The 19,678-nt window shown below is 39.5% G+C and overlaps 1 protein-coding gene across 1 annotated transcript in view; it reads left to right on the plus strand.

Annotated features, from left to right (window-relative positions):
• Positions 1-2,668: 2,668 nt before the first annotated feature.
• The window catches only part of FTCDNL1 (formiminotransferase cyclodeaminase N-terminal like), a gene marked incomplete at both ends in the record, with an annotated part of 32,083 nt that continues 15,073 nt past the window's right edge, over positions 2,669-19,678 (plus strand). Inside the window, 2 exon segments of the mRNA XM_080689354.1 lie at positions 2,669-2,780; positions 5,497-5,592. Coding sequence (XP_080545480.1) covers positions 2,669-2,780; positions 5,497-5,592 — 208 coding nt within the window.

Consider the following 19,678-nt stretch of genomic DNA (forward strand, 5'->3'; position numbering starts at 1 on the left):
AGGTCCTGATTTTGGGGGAGAGAAATGTGTTCTTGACTGGCTTGGGGGGTGGGGAGAAGAAAAGGAAATGGATAAGGGGGTCTCCTTGACCCTCACTAATGGGGATGTGCACGTCCTAAGTGGACTCCGTGTGTGTGTGTGTGTGTGTGTGTGTGTGTGTGTGTGTGTGTGTGTATTCCTTCCAAGGGAACCAGAGAAGAGCCCCCTGCTGGTGTAGGCTAGCTAGTGAGTAAAGACCTCACCAGTAGATCCTACAGCCCTTCCACAGCCACCCACTTTCTGGCGGGTGGACACTGGACTCCGCTCAGCAGCCCCTGCGGCCCCAGCCCAGCGGCGGCGGCGGGAGGAGCCTGCGGGACCAGCCGGGTCTCTCCCCAGAGCTGGCCCGCGGAGCCTGGCCGGTGGGCCTGGGTCCACAGCGCGAAGGGGGTCGGCGGGAGGCGGCTCTCGTTGCGGTCACTTTCTTAGAGGAAGGTGTCCAGACGCTTGGCACTGGCGTTTTGCTTCAGCTTTTGCTGTGAAGGTAGATTTTTCTAACACCATCTTTGTGTGATTTAGCTGTCCACAGGGAATCAAAATGTGGAATGAGAGGACGAAACTAATCCTTTCTTTTGCACTGTTAGGGGTTGCCATAAACACCATTTGTTAAAAAGCATAATTATGTTGGGAAAGTGCCTGATGAGACAATTAAGCTACATAAACACACCGAAAACAAATGAAAACCAGAAGACGCCCACGCCCCTTGTGTAAAGCAAGTTTTTGTTTACATAGGAAGGAGAGAGGTCTGCATTGCTTTATTACAAGAATGTTATTAGGATCTAAAAAAGAACCTAATGATCGTGCTTTTATGAATCTTCAATGATAAGACGATGGTCACCATATGAAAATCTGTCTGCAAACGACTGCAAAGCATCTCTCTAGGTTCAGATGATCCGATCAACAAGCCCCGAGAACAGAAGCCAGAGGATTTATTTGTGGGGAGCACCATTATTTGTACCAGAGGCCTTCTTGCTTCTTCACTTCTTAAATTTCAAGTTTGTCTCGGGATTGGACACCATTCACTGCAGTATCCACCACACAAGAACAAACATTTCAAGACACAAAATTACTGTGTGTGTGTGTGTGTGTGTGTGTGTGTGTGTGTGTTACTGGAGGCTGAACTCAGGGACATTCTACCTCCTAGTTACATCCCCAGCTCTTTGTTACATTTTGTTTTTGAAACAGGGTCTTGCTAAATTGCTGAGAATCTTTATACTTGTTGTGGCTGTCTTCCAACCTGGGATCTTCCTGTCTGCCTCCTAAGTACTGGGATTATAGGCATGGGCCACCATGCCCCGCTACAAAATGACCCTTAGCAAATATTTGCCAACAGGCCCGGCGTGGTGGCGCACGCTTGTAATCCCTGCACTTTGGAGGCTGAGACAGGAGGATTGCACAGGTTCAAAGCCAGCCTCAGCTACTTAGTGAGGCTCTCAGCAATGTAGTGAGACCCTGTTTCCAAATAAAATATAAAAATAAATCTGGGAGTATAACCTGGAGGTAGAAAGCCTCTGGGTTCCACCCCCAGTACCTACACACACACACACACACACACACACACACACACACACGGGCACACCATTATGATGGCCTGTTCTTGAAAAGAGAAGTTATTTTTTAAATTTTGAGGTACTTTAATCTTTAGGTCATGATGTCATTTGAGTTATGGGAAGATGAGCTGACAAGTGCCAATCCAGTACACTAAGAAGGTTCGATGTACCCTCTGAAATCTGTGCAATGAATTCATTTCCAGCAAAACCATCAGCCCCATTTTTGGCATTATTGAGTAACATACACCAGAATATGTGTCATCTTTGAGTTGAAGGCATAGACCTGTTTGGAGGGGGCTTTTGATTGAGAAACTTTGGCGACCAAAGTACAAGGAAGAACTTAATTATTTGCTGCCATTTAAAGCATATAAAAGGGTCCCTTCCGGGTGTGTAATGTCCATGGCGTTACTTTATTCTTTATTTTTTTATTTTTTATTTTTGGTGGTACTGGGGTTCCTGGAAGCCCTTCTACCTCCGGGATACACTCCCAGACCCATTTTATATTTTTTAATTGGAAACAGGGTCTCTTAAGCCAGCAAGTCTGGCTTCGAACCAGCACGATCCTCCTGTCTCCGCCTCCCAAGCGCGGGGATTACAAGCGTGCGCCACCACGCCCGGCTTATTCTTTATTTTTTTGCCCACTAGTTTATGTTTGTAATAGTCGGCATATTAAATTACCACCCTCATTTCTCTTTTCTGCATTTTCCCAATAAGTCTAATTTAACAAAAGGACTATGCCTATTTGTTTAATAGCACAGACCTGGAAAACAGATAAACTATGGATGAACATGCTTAAAAGGGGATAACATACTTTAGTAAGGAAATTTCATGTACACAGCAGAGTCCATGCTAACTTGCCAGGCATTTTCCCATGTCACTGCTATGTTCATAGGTTCTTGTGTGCATGACCTATACACAGATGTCCTGTTTGAATCAATCTGAGGAGTTTTCCTTTAACATGTTCTCTAGGAATGAAAATTGAAGTGTTCATATTCTGACTCTGTGGTTGCCAAAAAGTTCTGATTTTTATAAGGAAGACTAAAATAACGAACCATTTTTCTTTTATTCTAAAAAAAATCATGTCTTCCTCCAGAGCAGGGCTCTGTTTGGTTGCCTGCTTACTAAACATTTCAGAAGCCAGAAAAAAATACATTGTTGAGAACATCGCAAAAGCAGCTCTTGAAAAACCTGGCAGGAACACGGGTCAGCTGAAGTGGGGATTGCAGCGTTTTGATGGTGGGCTCATTTTTTATATACTGCAGACTCTGAAGAGCACTTTTTCCTGGATGTTCCCCTTGGTCCTGAGCTCTTCCTCTGCAGTAACTCCGGGAGACTGAGCTAGACCACTTATTCAGATGTGCACATATGTTCTCCTCAAACGCCTGCGTGCTCTCAGCAGTACAGTTCCTCATGCTTGCCTGAGAGGCTGAGATGCCAATTGTTCAGGGTATCGACAGACTCTTCTATTTACAGAGAAATTTAATGTTTCCCTCATGGGCCATTTATTTGATCATTAATAGAATAAGCAGAGTCATTCATTGTGCTTTTTATTCAGCAGGTTAAATGAAAAATAAACTTGCCAAATGCCAGCCACTTTTCAAAGCTCTCCTTCCAGCCAAGCTCCTGCTATCACTGCAGCGTTATTATTTCTCCTCCATTTTCTCTGTATAAAGACTGTTAAGCAATTGCATTTAAGTGATGCACATAAGGTCACTCAGCGATTTAGTGACTGACACACATGCCTCTTTACTCTCTTGGCTAATATCACTGTGAGAGATATCGCCTCTCATGATACGTGCATGTGATAGCACACAGTTTAGATATCATTTGTTTTTACTTATACATGCACACACGTACACACGCACAAAATATAATATTTAAGACTTAAACTCATTTACACAGAAATGCTTTGTTATTAAGTCAGTTGCTTTTTGGCAACGGGTGAGCATTAGGGTCACAGCATTTGCAATAGTATATTTTAATTTATAATTGTCATTTTTGATGTGGTCTTCATGAGAAAGAAATGTTTTCCCCCAATCCATCTCTAACAAGGAGCACATTTAATTTGTTTTCTTTCAACTTTGAGGAGATGAAAATGTCTCTGAAAATTTCTGATAAAAAAGCCCTTTAAAGTGTGGATGCAGCTGCTTTTTGTCTTCTTCTTCTTCTTCTTCTTCTTCTTCTTCTTCTTCTTCTTCTTCTTCTTCTTCTTCTTCTTCTTCTTCTTCTCCTCCTCCTCCTCCTCCTCCTCCTCCTCCTCCTCCTCCTCCTCCTCCTCCTCCTTCTTCTTAAGAGCTAGCTTGGGCTATTCATTGTAGAAAGAGTGCATTTAATGGGACTGGGTTACCTTCGTCTGTGATTGAGTGAATGTGCCAAGACATTTGTGGAAGACACACACTGATGGATGCCTAGGTCTCAACTCACGTTTTTTTTTTTTTTTATCAGCTTATTAGTGGCAGCCGCTCAAATGGAATTATAGCTATTATACTCCATTACAAATACCAAACAATTTACCTCTGCTGAGATCCATACTGACAGCTCTCCTGCCAGCACTCGTGTTTTCTTCTGTTTGCTTAAGACATTGCAGGAGAGAGTGTTGCATTCTTTCGGCATTTGATTCAATTGAATCATATGAAACTGAGAATAAAAGCTTTCCAGAAGAAGATTTAGGATGAAGAAAATCCTATTTTTTTCTTCCAGAATATAGGGTATGTTGAAAAATTAGATAAAATATAAAGTTACATGATCTTGTTCTTGACTCATCTTTTATAGTTTTTAAAAATGTAGAAAGGGTAACACTAGTTACGAAAATGAACCTGTTGTTTTACAAATAATTTAAAGGCATTTATTTTTAACTGAGTGGAATTAAACTATATAAACTTTATTTTTTCTAATTAAGCAATGTGAGCACATATAAATGGCCTACAAAGGTCTTAGGTAAAGGAAACTGAATTATAAATTTTAAACTTACTCCAAGGCCCGATTCTATAGATGCTTGTTTGACTATGAGTGAGTGACATATGTTTATCTTCTCATGCTATAAAAATTAATAGTGTAAGGCTGCTGTTAGCTCTAGAGTTCCTGGGTGTAACTTCTTTTTCCTTTTCTCTGAAAAGTTTTGTTGTTAAGCTGCCAGGAGACAGAGGGACAAGGTATAATAGCATAGCTATTAGCTTAATTACCGCCTGAAAACTTTTGTCCTTCACTTTGAATTCACTTTTGTAGGCTTAAGGGGGAGTTTTAAGGAGCCTAGACCAGGCTTGTAAACTTCAAAAATAACTTTGGGGTTATGTATGGCTGCCATACAAGAGTATAGGCAGCTTTCTCCTCCAGGTTACACATTCAAGTAAGTCATAAGCCACCAAAAGCTGGAAGTCGTTAACATCTGAAGGCTGTTGGTGGCCCCAAAAGGGAGCTGGTGGAGTGGGAACAGTTTCTAATGGACAGGTGCATGCACTCGAGAAACCTCTGCTCTGGCCACTAACTGGAGGTTTTCTAGCCTTCATATCTTGACCTAGTTTGATTTCTAGATTTCAGAAGGAAATATTGACAAGGCCTGGGAGATAAACTCTAGAGACAAAACTTTGAATGATACAATTTGATCATTGGAAAAAGGTGTAGCATCTTAAATTGAGTAAAAGGAACTTTGGCAAATTCAGTAGGAAGTTTGATAGAAGATCCTATAGACATCATGTGCTTATGTTTTAATTGAGCCATCTGGTTATATAGTAAGGTGCTGTAAGAAGTGGACATTACAACTCATAATTTCATGCTTAGCCAATGTCAATTTCTAAGGTCACATCCCAGAATTTTTCTACCAAACTAAATTTAATTACATAAGAAGAAATTAAACATTAAGGTTTTATCACAGAAAAAATATTTCATTTTCATGATGTTTTCTTTATAGGACGGAAACATCCTGAAGTATCAGTGCACAATATATTTTCTGATCAAGACAACAGCAGATCAATCATTATAATAGCTGCTTCTGTTGATGAGTTGGGCAAGAGTTTAGTTTCTGTCTTTACAAATATATGTCTCTTTTGGTGAAGCATTGGATTTATTAATTTTTCCTTTGTTGTGACCAAAATACCTGACAAGGACAGCTTAGAGAAGAGAAGAGTTATTGAGCTCATGTTTCAGAGGTTCAGCCCAAAGTTGGCTGGCTCCAAGAACCATGGTGTTAGGGCCTGTGGCAAAGCAAAGCTTCTCTCACTTTATGGCAGCCTGAGGTTGGGTGGGGTTGGGTGGGGTGGGGTGGGGTGAGGGAGGGAGGGAGGGAGGGAGGGAGGGAGGGAGAGAGAGAGAGAGAGAGAGAGAGAGAGAGAGGGAAAGAGAGAGAAGAGAAGGAGAAAGAGAGAGAGAAAGAAGAAGGAGGAAGAGGAGGAGGAGGCGGAGAAGAAGAAGAAGAAGAAGAAGAAGAAGAAGAAGAAGAAGAAGAAGAAGAAGAAGAAGAAGAAGAAGAAGAAGAAGAGAGAAGGATGATGATGGTGATGATGATGATGATGATGATGATGGTAATGATCAGGGCATATGTAGTACCCAGACTATAACCCAGTGACCTATCTCCTTCTAGCCACGCCCTACTTGATTATAGTAACACCAAATAAATTCACTCAAAGAGTTAATCCATTAGTGGATTAATTCATTGATAAGGTTATAACCCTCATGATTCTGAACATTTTTGCATTGCCCCCACGTGAATGTTTCCAGGAGATATTCTACATTCAAACCATCAAAAGCATTGATTTTCTGCATAAATCTGAATGCCCCCGTCTATTCAATAAAGAATCTACCCCAAAACTGTATTTCATATTTTTCTGGGCATGTTAATCTCACACATTCCATTTCCTTTTTATTACAATGGACCTTTGCGTCAATTAGATTTACTAACATCCTTTTTCTTAGGGTGATCATCTATCCTTTGTGGTTAAGTAAAATATGCTCATGCCAGGCATAGTGTTGCATGCTGTAATCCAGGTAATTGGGAGCCTGAGATAGGAGGATTGCAGTTTCAAGGCCTGCGTGTGTGTGTGTGTGTGTGTGTGTGTGTGTGTGTGTGTGTAACTAAGTGAGACACTGTTTCAAAATAAAAATAAAATAAGGCTGGAGGGTGTAGCTTATAAGTAGAACCACCCCCTCTGAATTCAATCCCCAGTACCACAAACTACTACTACTACTACACACACACACACACACACACACACACACACACACACACACATACACACATATGAAAGGAAAGGGAAGGAAAGGAAAGGGAAAACTTGGCTTTAAACTGTGTGGTAATAGTGATGAAGTCAGCCTTGACTTCATTGAGAAGTTGGCATAGAATAAAATATACTAAGCAGTTTTACTTTTGGTTAGTAGCTTGAAATTTTGAGTTGGGTCATAGGTTGAAATGAAATGGTCTCCATATTGTATAGATAGGAAAGCTTGAATTTGAAGAATTTCTATTATGGAAACAAAAACTTGTATTATCTTAATATTTCTTAGTAAGAGATCCAAAATATTTTCAAATAAATTTGTTTTCAACATGGAAGGTTGTCTTCTTTCAAAGGGCATGTTTGTTTGGAAATAAAAGAGTTGACCTCTTACTCCCAGCAAGCATAAAACACATCATCTTAAGTGGTACTCATAAGATAAGATGTAAAATTTGCTTTCATCTTGATTGCTTAAACTGTAATGCTGTACTGCTAAGGGAAACTCAGAGTAATGACACAAAACTCTCAGATGTCTGTAGTATGTATTTAGATATAATAATTCAGTGAAAAATCTAATTACTAGATAAGAGCAGAACTAAAATAAGTATGCTTTTAAAGGTTTGTGGGAGTTGTGCATATTTTAATATAATTACTTATGAATCATTCTGAAAATAACAAGGAATTATATCAAACTAATTGGAGAAAATTGAAAAAATTTTAAAGTAACCAATTGTAAACAAGCAACAAATTTATTTAAGATCAACAATCATTGCATAATCCCTCTACTGCGGACAGGAAAATGCTGAGAATCCTGGAAGAATGTGAAGTTTTATGATTTATGAGGTGGGGCAAGGGGAAATGTTGAATCTTTTGTTTTAATTATTTTTGATGAAAAGACAATCTTTTGTACAGATGACTGAAGAAGAGCAATGCAGGAGGCAATGAAATCATATCAGCTTCTTTAGAAATGAGTCAAAGTTTAATGATCGGTTTTTTAATTTTTATTTTATTTTATTTTCATACTGGGGGTGGAACCTAGGGACATCCTGCCTCCAAGCTATAACCTCAGCCCTATTTTTTATTCTTTATCTTGAAACAGAATCTCACTGAGATGCAAGGGACCTCACTAAGTAGCAGAGGCTGTCCGCAAACTGTGATCCTCCTGTCCCAGCCTCCCGAATGCTGGGGTTACAGGTGTCGCCACCACACCCGGCTAATGATCAGTTTTTGCAATCACATTGTTAGGCAGCTCTGTTCTGGCTGCCCGCTTGGAGGCCTCTGGGCTGTGGATATGGACAGTAGGCTCAGGAGGGATTCCACCCCTGCCTAGGAGCAGTGGGCCTGATCCCCATTTATCCCCTATAGAGTGTCGGAGTGGAAGAGGGTGAAGCTGTGGCCAGAAGTAAGATAAAGTTTGGTGGTGGTTGTTCCTTATTGGAAACTGCGTATCCAAATGCAGGCAGCCGTGACAATCAAATTCACCCCGCCATTCCCTGGGAATAGTCAGTCTTAAAGACTTGTATGAGCAGTAAGTGTTCTTAGGGTGCAGTGGCACACTGAGTCTTGGTGCCATCCTTCCACTTTCCAAGCTATGCCATTATGGAACACAGGATGTCATGGACATGGCAAAAAAAAAAGAAAATATAAAATTTTGTAATTGTGTCCCTTACAAATTCACAATAGATTGCAAGGAAACAACCATAGTTTCTAATGAGTTCCTTTGACTCTTGGAGCAGAATGATGGCATGTTTTGCCCATCTGTGTCTTATTTTCTTGAGCAGGGGTAATGATGAGGTTGAAAAACCACTTAAATGTTAACTTCTACTCCCTTTTTTCTTCAATTTTTTTCTTCTTTCCCTCTGACAACTTTCTAAGATTTTCTATAGAGCCGATCTGTCACACGCATGGTTTCAACCCTAGGGGTAAGTTTAATTTGGAAAATTTGAGCTATGTCACTTAAGGTGTTTTTGAATTAGGAAAATTGGGAGGAAAGAAAGACCTTTTGCCTGAACTGTCTAGCTGCACCATGGCTAATTACGAGATGCAGAGGCTTAGGACCTTTGGGGAAAAGCTGGGCTAGGGATAATTACATTCTTCTCTGTATGACCTCAAAAATCCCTCTATGATGTTGCCTTGTTTGTATTTAATAGTAAATTGTCTAACATTTAAGATGTCGATTTGGACTTTAGCTGAGCTACATCAAGCCCCAGAAATAGGAAATGAAACCTGTTTCCAAAGGAGCAACCTTGCTGCTTGTGCTGCGTGGTAATGTGACCTGACAGCTGAAGGGTTATTTCCCAAGGAAATCTTGGCCCAAAATTTACATTACTTTTGATCCGAGAAAGAGTTAAAATTCAGCATGGAAGAAAACATGCTTCACAGAAAAATGAAGAGTTCAGAATTGTCCAGACCAGAGTAATGATTTTAATCGTCTTCAGAACAATTATGGACAATTGCATTAACTCTCAAATTAGCTAGTACATAAAGTTCATCCTTGCATCAGGGGCAGTCCACCCCAGATGTTCCTCCTGGGCAGGAGGCCATTGAGAACCAGAGAGTCTGGACATAGTATTTCTCCCTTTCTTGCCCTTTTGCTTCATTGGCAGCTACTGTACCTCATGATTTAAACATGGACATTTCTAATTAAATGAGAGCTCAGCTGCATTCTTGAACTAATTTATAACATTTGATTTGAAATGTAATAGCTTCAATCTTCATCTGATTAAAAACAGTCATATACTGTACATGGTTACTATTTTGATGCTCCAACATGCAGTTTTTATTTTTACATTCCCTTTCTACACAGCTGTTCATCTAATATCATCCAATTTTTTTAAGGTTTTTTTTTTTGTAGCAGCATGCTCAGGCATTCTTATGAGGTAGAAGTATTCACATTCTAGGCTCCTGCTGTTTTCAAAAGAGTGAAGAGGTATTTTTCACTAGAGCAATCCCTTTCTAAGGAAACCAACTTTTGGAAAATCCAGTTAGCTTTCTTTGGGGTAAAGGGCAATACAGGACATTCTGGCAACATAACTATTGACATAGTTAATATCAATATGTGTAATTCACGTATGCATTGTACATGAAAGTTCTGCAACTTTTTGTTTTCAGTTGTAAGTTTACAAATACCTTAAGGGAGGAGTTCTTAAAGTGAGTCCAAAAGTGGTGCTCAGGGGATTTATAAATGCTATCAACTTTGTTTTTATGCATGCGCTTTTGTGTATACACACTAGAAACATACACATATAATTTTGCATATAATTTTAGTTGGAAAATATCTAGAATAAAGGAGAAAGCAGTGCAGCGGTGAGAGCAGCCTGAACCCCAAGATGTGTGAGGCCTGGAGAGGACTGAGTGTGGCTGGCCAGACTTAGAGTTGATCCTACCGGATGAGAACGCTCTTCCTGGGAATGTTAAGAAATGAGGCTCAAGGGGTTATCAGAGGCTTAATTATGAAGCTTTGGATGCCAGGTCAAGGTGCACAAACCTTATCCTCAAGGCAGTACAAACTATTGCAGAGATTTGAGAAAGAAAATGGTGTGGTTGGCTTTAAATTTAAAAAGACCATCTTGCTTGTATGATAGAGTGCAGATGTGATGGAGAATGATAGAGAATGGAGAAGCAGGTGGGCCAGGCTGGGAAGATGATAATGCTCTAAGATGAGTGGGGGAAAGCAGTGGGATGATAGTGTCACCACTTAAGGTGATGCAGGAATGGGTATTTGGGGGAAAGAGCGTGAACACATTTTTGTTGTTGTTGTTGTTTTACACACTCTCTTTTGACTGTTGGATTTATAGTTTAGAGCTCAGGAAGGATATAGATATAGTCTATGTTTATTTAAAGCTTATAGGTTTTTTTCCCCAATACTTTGGTCCTTGGTGTTCATGTCCTGTAAAAACCCATATTTGATCCATTAAGCTATATGTAATTTTTATCTCTATGTGTCTCCAAATATTTCCCTCTTCTCCCTCCCTCTTTCTTCTTCTTTCTTTCTTTCTTTCTTTCCTTCTTTCTTTCTTCCCTTTTCTGCTCTTTTTTGTTTTTACAGAAATGATGCATGTGGATAAAAGTTAAATATTCTACAAGGGTTATTTAAAAAACTCTTCCCTCCCTAACCACCTGCCCCTACCAGGCATATACTGCATTTTCCTTCTCTCAGAGCCAAGTATTTTCTACTCTTTTACCTTATTATTTAAAATTTTACTCCAGATATCTATATATCATATTTGAATCAGTGCTTTTTGGTTTTTGAGTTTTAGGCATTATCTATTGACTTCTCAGTACAGAAGATGAGAATTTAGCTTTCTCTCACATGCCCCTCATCCCCCAACATACACATTCACACACACACACACACACCACACATGGAACTCCAGTCCTCTCTCCTCCTAATATGTCAAAATTTGGATGAACATTTAGTGATTATACTATAGCGATGTAATCATTGTTCATGAATCATTTATACTATTATTATTTTTATCCTTTTTGCAGTTTTTGTGGGGTATGGTCATTATCGTTTTTATTATTTGTTTACGTGGTATTTTAAATACATTCATACACTATATAATGGTGTTTTAGTTATTAATGGCCTGCAGATATAATATTCCATGTAGTCCAGATGTGTAGAAAGCTGTACCATCTAGGTTTGTGTAAGTACACTCTGTGATATTTGCACAATGACAAAATATCCTAATTATGCATTTGTTAGAACATATACCCAATGGGAAGCAATAAATGACTGTACTTATCACTACTTTAACCCAAAATTCTCTGTCAGTTAGTACATCTCTTCATGAATTCAAATAGAACAATCCATGTATTGATTGTTCTCTCAATTTAATTTTCTTAGAATTATCTTTTAGAACTCTCTGTCCTCTTCCAATTTGGACCAGCTGCCCTCATGCATTGAGGATAACTGTCATGGTGAAGTCTCTCTTTGCCATCTTGAGTTTCCCGTGTGTGTGTGTGTGTGTGTGTCACTAGGGGTTGAGCCCAGGGGAGTTCTACCTCTGAGCCTTATGCTCAATCCTATTTAATTTTTTTTATTTTGAAACAGGGTCTTCCTAAGTTTCTGAGGGCTTCATTAAGTTGTTGAGGCTGGCCTTGAACCTGAACTGTTCCTGTCATAACCTCCCAAGTACTGGGATTATAGTCATATGCTACCATGACCAGCTTCATTTTTCTCCATTTTTTTTTTTTTTTTTTTTTTTTGGTGGTACTGGGGGTGGAACCCAGAGGCTTTCTACCTCTGGGCTATACTCCCAGACCTTTTTTATATTTTATTTGGAAACAGGGTCTCACTAACTTGCTGAGAGCCTCACTAAGTAGCTGAAGCTGGCTTCAAACCCGTGCGATCCTCCTGTCCTGTCTCAGCCTCCCAAGCGCAGGGATTACAAGCGTGCTCCACCACGCCTGGCATTTTTCTGCATTTTTTTTATCCGCTGTTTCCTGAACCTGAACCACTATCACTGTTTCCTCTTCCTCTTCCTCCTCCTTCCTCCTCCTTCTCCTTTTCCTCCTCCTCTTCCTCCTCCTCCTCCTCCTCCTCCTCCTCCTCCTCCTCCTCCTTCTTCTTCTTCTCTCTCTCTCTCCCTCTCTCTCTCTCCTTGTTTTACTGAAATACATTCTGTAGGTGCTGTCTAGAGAAAAGGTAAACAACTTTTCTGAGACTTTGCATGAATGAAAATGCCATTTTCTATCCTCACATATAATTGTTACTTTGGCTAGGTATAGAATTCTGGGTTTGAAATAACCTTTGGAGACCTCATGTCACTGAGTTCTCACTTCCCGTTGCTGTTGAGACTTCTGAAGACTTTATAATTTCTGATCCTTTTTATGTGACCTATCATTTGCTGCTGGAAGCTTTTAAGCTCTCCACTTTGTTGCCTGTGTTCTGACATGTATGTGGTATGCCTTTGCATGGGCTTTTCACTCATTATGCTAGATACATAGCAAGCCCTTTTGATTCTCAGAGTGCTTGCTCTTCACTGCTGGACAATTCTCCTGAGTTATTCCATTGATCATTTCTTCCATTTGCTCCAATTCTTTTTGGAAGGTCTCATATTTGGATATTAGACCTTTTCTACTGATCTTCTACATTTCTTTTATATTTTCTCTCTTCTTTTACATCAATTTATAGTTTTAAAATACTTTCTGAGCTGGGCGTGGTGGCACATGCTTGTAATCCCCGCTCTTGGGAGGCAGAGATGGGAGGATTGCGCAGGTTCGAAGCCAGCTGCGCTGGCTTAAAAGACCCTGTTTCCAAATAAAAATATAAAAAATAGGTCTGGGAGTGTATCCCGGAGGTAGAAGGGCTTCCAGGAACCCCAGTACCACCAAAAATAAAATAAAATAAAATAAAATACTTTCTGGTGTATTTCCTCTACGATACTTTGTATCCCAAGCCTACAGTAAATTTTTTATTTCTCCCATGTTAATTTCAAAATGCTTTTATATACTCTCTGGATTTTTTGTGTGGTACTGGGGATGGAACCCTTCTACCTCCGGGCCACACTCCCATACCTATTTTATATATATTTTTTATTTGGAAACAGGGTCTCTTAAGCCAGCGAGGCTGACTTTGAACCTGTGCGATCCTCCTGTCTCTGCCTCCCAAGCCCAGGGATTACAAGTATGCGCCACCATGCCTGGCAACTCTCTGGATTTTTTATATTTAATTTGTTAATATAATATTAGGGTCTTATTTCATGAATGCATTATCAAAGGATAACATGGCACTTTCTTTTTGATTAGTGTGTGTTTCCCCACCCCTGCCCCACTCAGTGTGCTTTCCTTTTTCTCCACTTGCTTTCCTGAGGTGTCTGCTGGTTCCTGCTTAGTGTATGGAGCACTCTGAGTGGATACTAAAAGGCTGAGTGGATACTCTGAGCATATGTATGGCGTTTCAGGTGTAAAGTGATCTGACTCGGTTGTTTATCTGGGGAATATCCCTGTTAGTATTATTTTGGCCTGTCCTCTCTGATGTTGAAGGTTCTCAGAGGAGGATGCCCTAGCCGTTAGCCCAGAGTATAGGGACAGCAGCTAGTGTCCTGGAAGAGAGATGAAAAAGTCCCAGCACTCAGTGAGGATAGGGCCGAGTGGCTGCCTGTCACTGCGGGGCTGGGTGGACTCCAGCTGCTCTTAATCAGACTTCCCACCAGCGTCCCGTTTTCAGCTTCTCTTTGGCCTTTGCCTTGACCATAGCTCCCTGTGGGAGGCTGCCAGTTTTGACTGTCTTCAGGTGTCTGTAGCGTAAGTCAGCTTGCTTCTCCACTGTCCCCTCTGCCTTCTGAGGTCTGTTAACTTCAGAAACTTCAGCGTTCCTGCTCTCCAACTTCAATGCTTTTGTCTCCTATTTCTGTTCCAGTGAGTAAATAATAGGAACACAATCTCTTTACCAATTTTTAAAAAAGGTTTTGGGGTAGGGGATCCTGACTGAAGAACTGCAGTCACAGGGGTGACCGCGTCACCAAAGCAGCCTCTGTGCCTCTGACAGTGTCATGTCCTCATGGGTAGCCACGATTTTTAGGGGCCACAAAGAAAACACCTAAAGAAAAGAGTTAAGATCAAAAAACAAATAAATGCTATCGATGACCCTGATGACTTAACTCAGTCATCTGCAACAGTCTCAGAAGATTGTGAGCTGCCACGCCTTTATTATGAGAATAATTTATTGCTAACTAAACAACTTAGAATGGAGTGTAAAGATTCTGTTAGCCTATTGAAAATCTGGGATGCAGTTTGTTCATTTCAAAGATTAATAAAAATTTTAAAGAGTCACTGTGAACTACGTCCAGGACTGATTATTCATTTATTTATTTATTTATTTATTTATTTATTTATTTATTTAGTGGTTCTGGGGATTGAACCCAGGTGCACTGTACCTTCGAGCTACACCCCCAGCTTGATTTTTTATTCTTTATTTTAAAACAAGGTCTCACTAAGTTACAGAGGGCCTCAATAAGTAGCTGAGGCTGGTGGCAAACCCAGATTCTCCTGTCTCAGCCTCACAAGTACAGGTTTTACAAGCCTGCACCACCAAAGCCTAGCCAGGAAAAATTTAAAAAAGGGAAAACAAAGTCAGTGGACTAAAAAACTAGCTATAAGAGGAACAAAATAAGTGAAGGCACAGTTAGAACATGAAAAAGTGAGATGGGAACTGGAACTCTGCAATTTGAGATTTACCTTAAAACAAGAAGAGGGGAAGAGAAAAAATGCTGACTGGCTTTATCCAAAAGTTAAGCAACAGTTAAGAGAAACAGAAGAACAGTATAATAAAGAATTAGAATGAAGCAACAGCTTGAAGTATCTCTTAGAATGTTAGATATGGAATTGAAGAGTGTAAAAACTTTGAAGCAGGTTATGGAAGAGTGAAATGACATCCAGAGGAAACTTTCTGAGCAATGAAATGTCAAATTATTATAAGATGGTGTTCTGGCAAATCACCTTTGCAAACAAAAAAGGCTGGAAATAGAACAAGAGAAAAGAGTTCTGAGTTGTGAGAAGCACAGAATAAAAGCACAATTTTAAGCAGCATATAAAATAATTTTAGACTTCCGGGAAGATGGCGACCGAGAAAAGCGAGGCTTAAGAGCCCCGCTAACAATAAATCTCCATTACCACAAAATCAGCACCTTTCATAGCCAGAAAACACCATCACCAGAGGGGGGGGGGGAATCACCAGGCTCCAGAAGGAAAGCGGACTGAGAACAGAGCCACAGAGGAGATCCTCAAGCCCGAGGACACGGCCTCACGCCCGAGGATGCAGCAGTAGCGCCATACTGCCGGCGGCACCGGCGAATTCACGGGACGGCTACAGCAAGCCGAGGTGAGCCACTGCGGAATAGCCAGGCGGGATTTCTCGGCGCAGAGATAACCTAAAGCTACCAGTGGCCGAGCTCAGCACATGCTGTAGGGATTCAGAGTGGAAATCAAAACCAAGAAGAAAAACTCCAGCCCCACAGCTGAGAGTGTAGCAGCGGCGCCATATTGCCACCGGCGGCAGCAGCAGCAGCGAATTCACCGAATTCAGTACAGCTACATCTGCGTACTCAACAAGAGTGAGTCAAATTGCGGGCCACAGAGGAGAAATCCCAGTACTGTACTCCCTGGGACTTGACCCAGTGGGAGAGGGGCGGTGGCAGAGATATCACACCATAGGAGAACGTGCAACCTGGCACCCCCCAGAGTCTAAAGCAGCCTCTATCGACTCTCTGGGTCAGAGACTCTGTGATACAACCTAGTAAAGGAGTAGTGGGGTCAGAGATAATACTGACTCGAGATCCAGAAAACCTTAAGTGAAGTCATAGTGACCCAAGGGAAGAACCCATAGAAGGCACAAACATCCGAAATCATGGGAAAGAGGAATAATACTGGAGCAATGAATGCACACAACCCCACAACATCAGAACTCGATAAAACAGAAAATCAAAGATTTCTAGAAGATCAAATCAGGAAAATAACTGTAGAAATAATAGAGGTGCTGCTAAAAGAACTCATAGAGAGCCAGAAAGAGATAAAGGATGCAATTAATGAAGTAAAGGCCTCAATTCAAAGCACAAACAACCGATTACATCACATGGAGAACAGAATCTCGCTCTTAGAAGATGATCATTCCAAAAATGAACGCATAGTTTCTAATCTAGAAAAAAATATCCGACAGCAGGAATCTGATATTGAAGAAATATGGGCCCATTTTAAGAGAGCTAACCTAAGAATAATTGGAATAGAGGAGGGAAAAGAAAGTGAAACCAAAGCGATCAACAATCTCTTCAAGGAAGTAATAGCAGAAAATTTTCCAGACATAGAGCAAGAGGTCGATACGCAGGTCCAGGAAACATATAGAACTCCCTTTAGACAGGATCGGAGAAGAGGATCCCCACGCCACATAATTGTCAAAATGACCCATGTGGAAGCCAAGCAGAGAATCTTAAAGGCAACAAAAGCAAAGGGCCAAGTGACATTCAGAGGCAAACCAATTAGAATCACTCCAGACTTCCCAAACCAAGTTATGAGAGCCAGAAGGGCTTGGAGTAACATATTCCCAATTCTGAAAGAAAACAACTTCCAGCCCAAAATTTCCTACCCAGCAAAACTTTCTATCAAATTAGATGGAGAAATAAGCTTTCATGATAAACAGAAACTGAAGGAATTTATGTCTTCAAAACCAGCACTAAAGAAAATACTCAAAGAGATTAACTACAAAGAAGAAATAGGTAACACACATCAGAACTAGAGAAACAAGATTTTCCATCCAACAGACAACTAAGATTGGTTATCTGTGGAGATTCATTATTTATGTTAGTCTGTTACCTATCTCTAAAGGGTATTGTTTGCCTTTATTGTTGTTAATTTTTAGGATTTCTAGTTGGAATATTAATATACCTTCAGATATAGCATTTGTGAAATATTTTATCCCATTCTATTAGCAACTGTTAACTCTGTTTATATTGTCTTTGGATATACAATATTTTTTTTTTATTTTTTAGGGAGTTTGTATACTCTTCTCTTGCCTGTGCCATTGAAATCATAACCAAGAAATCACTGCCAATTTCAATGTTGTGAGGTTTTATGACCCAGATTTTCTCCTAAAAGTTTATAGTCTTAAGATTTATATTTAGGTCTTTTATCTATTTTGAGTTAATATTTGTATATGGGATTAGGTAAGGGTCCAATTTTATTCTTTTCCATGTAATTATTATTTTTCAACAATATTTAGTTAAAAGATTGTTATTTCCACCACCAAATGTTCATGGAAACCTTGTCAAAAATAACTTGACAATATAGGGAAGAATTTAGCTCTAGGCTTTTATTTAACTCCAATGGTTTATATATCTGCCTTTAGAATAGTACTACACTGTTTCAATTATTGTAGCTTTATATGGTTTGAAATCAGAAAATATAATCTTCTAGCTTTGTTCTTTTTCAAGATCATTTTGGGTACCTAGAGTCCATATTCCATATTAGGATAGATTTTTTTTCTGAAAAATAAATATATAAATATATGATAGTTTCACCTAAAAAAATAAAAAAAATATTCTCTGGTAAGATAGAAAGCAAAAAGAAATATTGAAATGTTATCTTTAAGTCATCAAAAGCTTGGTATCAGACAAATGAAACTGTTATGTGAGATTATCATTTTTAATTTTGGATAAATTGCTATAATACTAGATGTCAACCACTAAGCCAAGCATGGGAGGGAGGGATAGGGAGAGAATGGGGTGGGGGCTGACTGGGCATTGTGTGCATGTATGTCTACAAAAGTATGTATCCCACTATGATGTATGAATACAGTACACCAATAAAAAATAAAAAATAAATAAATAAATAAATAAATAAAATAATTTTAATATTTATAAAGAAAATATGCTGTGTCATATAGGAACTGTATCAGTTATGATAATAAGTACATCTTTGTGAAAAAATATTTGATATGTTTGGTAGAAGCGAAAATAAGCATACAGATCCACACTTGCAACTGAAGTTTTTACTTCTCTAATTCTTGGTAATTTTTAATTATCCTGGATCCTTCATGAGTCTACCTAATTAGTAATAATTGGTAAATTGACAGAAACACACTATCCTTTTAACTCAGTATTGAAGAGATTTACTTTGAATTTCTCTATTCCTATGCCTTCAGTGGTTTCTCCACACAAACTCTGTGGGCCAGTGAGCCTCTAGTATGTTTTCTTTTTCTTTTCTTTTCTTTTCTTTTCTTTTTTCTTTTCTTTTATTTTGTGGTACTGTGGTTCCTGGAAACCCTTCTGCTTCCAGGCTACACTCCCAGACCTATTTTATATTTTTATTTGGAAACAGGGTCTCTTAAGTCAAGGAGGCTGGCTTCGAACCAGCGCAATCCTCCTGTCTCAGCCTCCCAAGCGTGGGGATTACAAGCGTGCGCCACCACGCCCGGCCTCTAGTATGTTTTCCACGTCTCCATGTTGCCTGCTCGTACAAACTTTCATGAGGAAATTGAGTGGATTTGGGAGGAGGTCTGGACAGAAGGTGCCATCAGGGAGAGTGAGTCTATCTACTATGTAGCTCAGTGTTCAGCTTTCAAAGGCTAGAGCATAGCTGTGAGTTTTATGGAAGTAGCTTTTTGAAAATATTTTTATTGGTGCACTGTAGTCATATATCTTAATGGAGTACAAGATTGTAGAGGCATCATGCACCCACCACCCAAGCTTTTGATGTCATTGATCAAATGAAATAATGTTATACCATGCCATGTAAGTCAAAGTTCTTATATGGGAGATAGAGAAGATAAAGTGCTAGTTAAGTAAGTTATACAAATGAAGAAAGAGCTCTTGCATGCCTGATTTTAATTTTTAAGTTTTGCAAACGTATAAAACACTAATAAATTTGATTAGAATTATCAGGCTCAAAGATTTTTTGTTTTTAGTATTTTACAACTCGGAGGACTTGTGCCATAACACATTCACGGAGTGTCAACACTTGTGTGGTAATCTTGAGACCCTTTGATTACCTCTTTACAGAGTGTCAAAACATGTTCTGATCTGGCAAATCAGGAGCAAGTTTTCACTTCAAGAATTTTTTACTCTGAATCTTCAGTTGCTATGGAGATTGTCTCATGAAACAGCATTGGATTTGGTTGGTATTAGTCAATTTAGGTGCTGGGTTCTGATAGAGTTCTTGCCACCATTGGCATGGTAACAATAATAATAGCAATAATAATAATAGTAATAATAATAGTAATAATAATAGTTGATTTAACAGATAAATGCAATTGTATTTAGAATATAATATTTGGTTTGAGAAGTATAGAATAGTGCCACCATAAAAAATCTGAAGAAAGGGAGAGATGATGAGTTAGAAAAATACTTAGATTTCCAGTGAGGTTAGTACATTTTAACTATGAAGGAGTGT

This window comes from Muscardinus avellanarius, assembly GCF_963383645.1.
Source record: "Muscardinus avellanarius genome assembly, chromosome: 2".
Lineage (NCBI taxonomy): Eukaryota > Metazoa > Chordata > Mammalia > Rodentia > Gliridae > Muscardinus > Muscardinus avellanarius.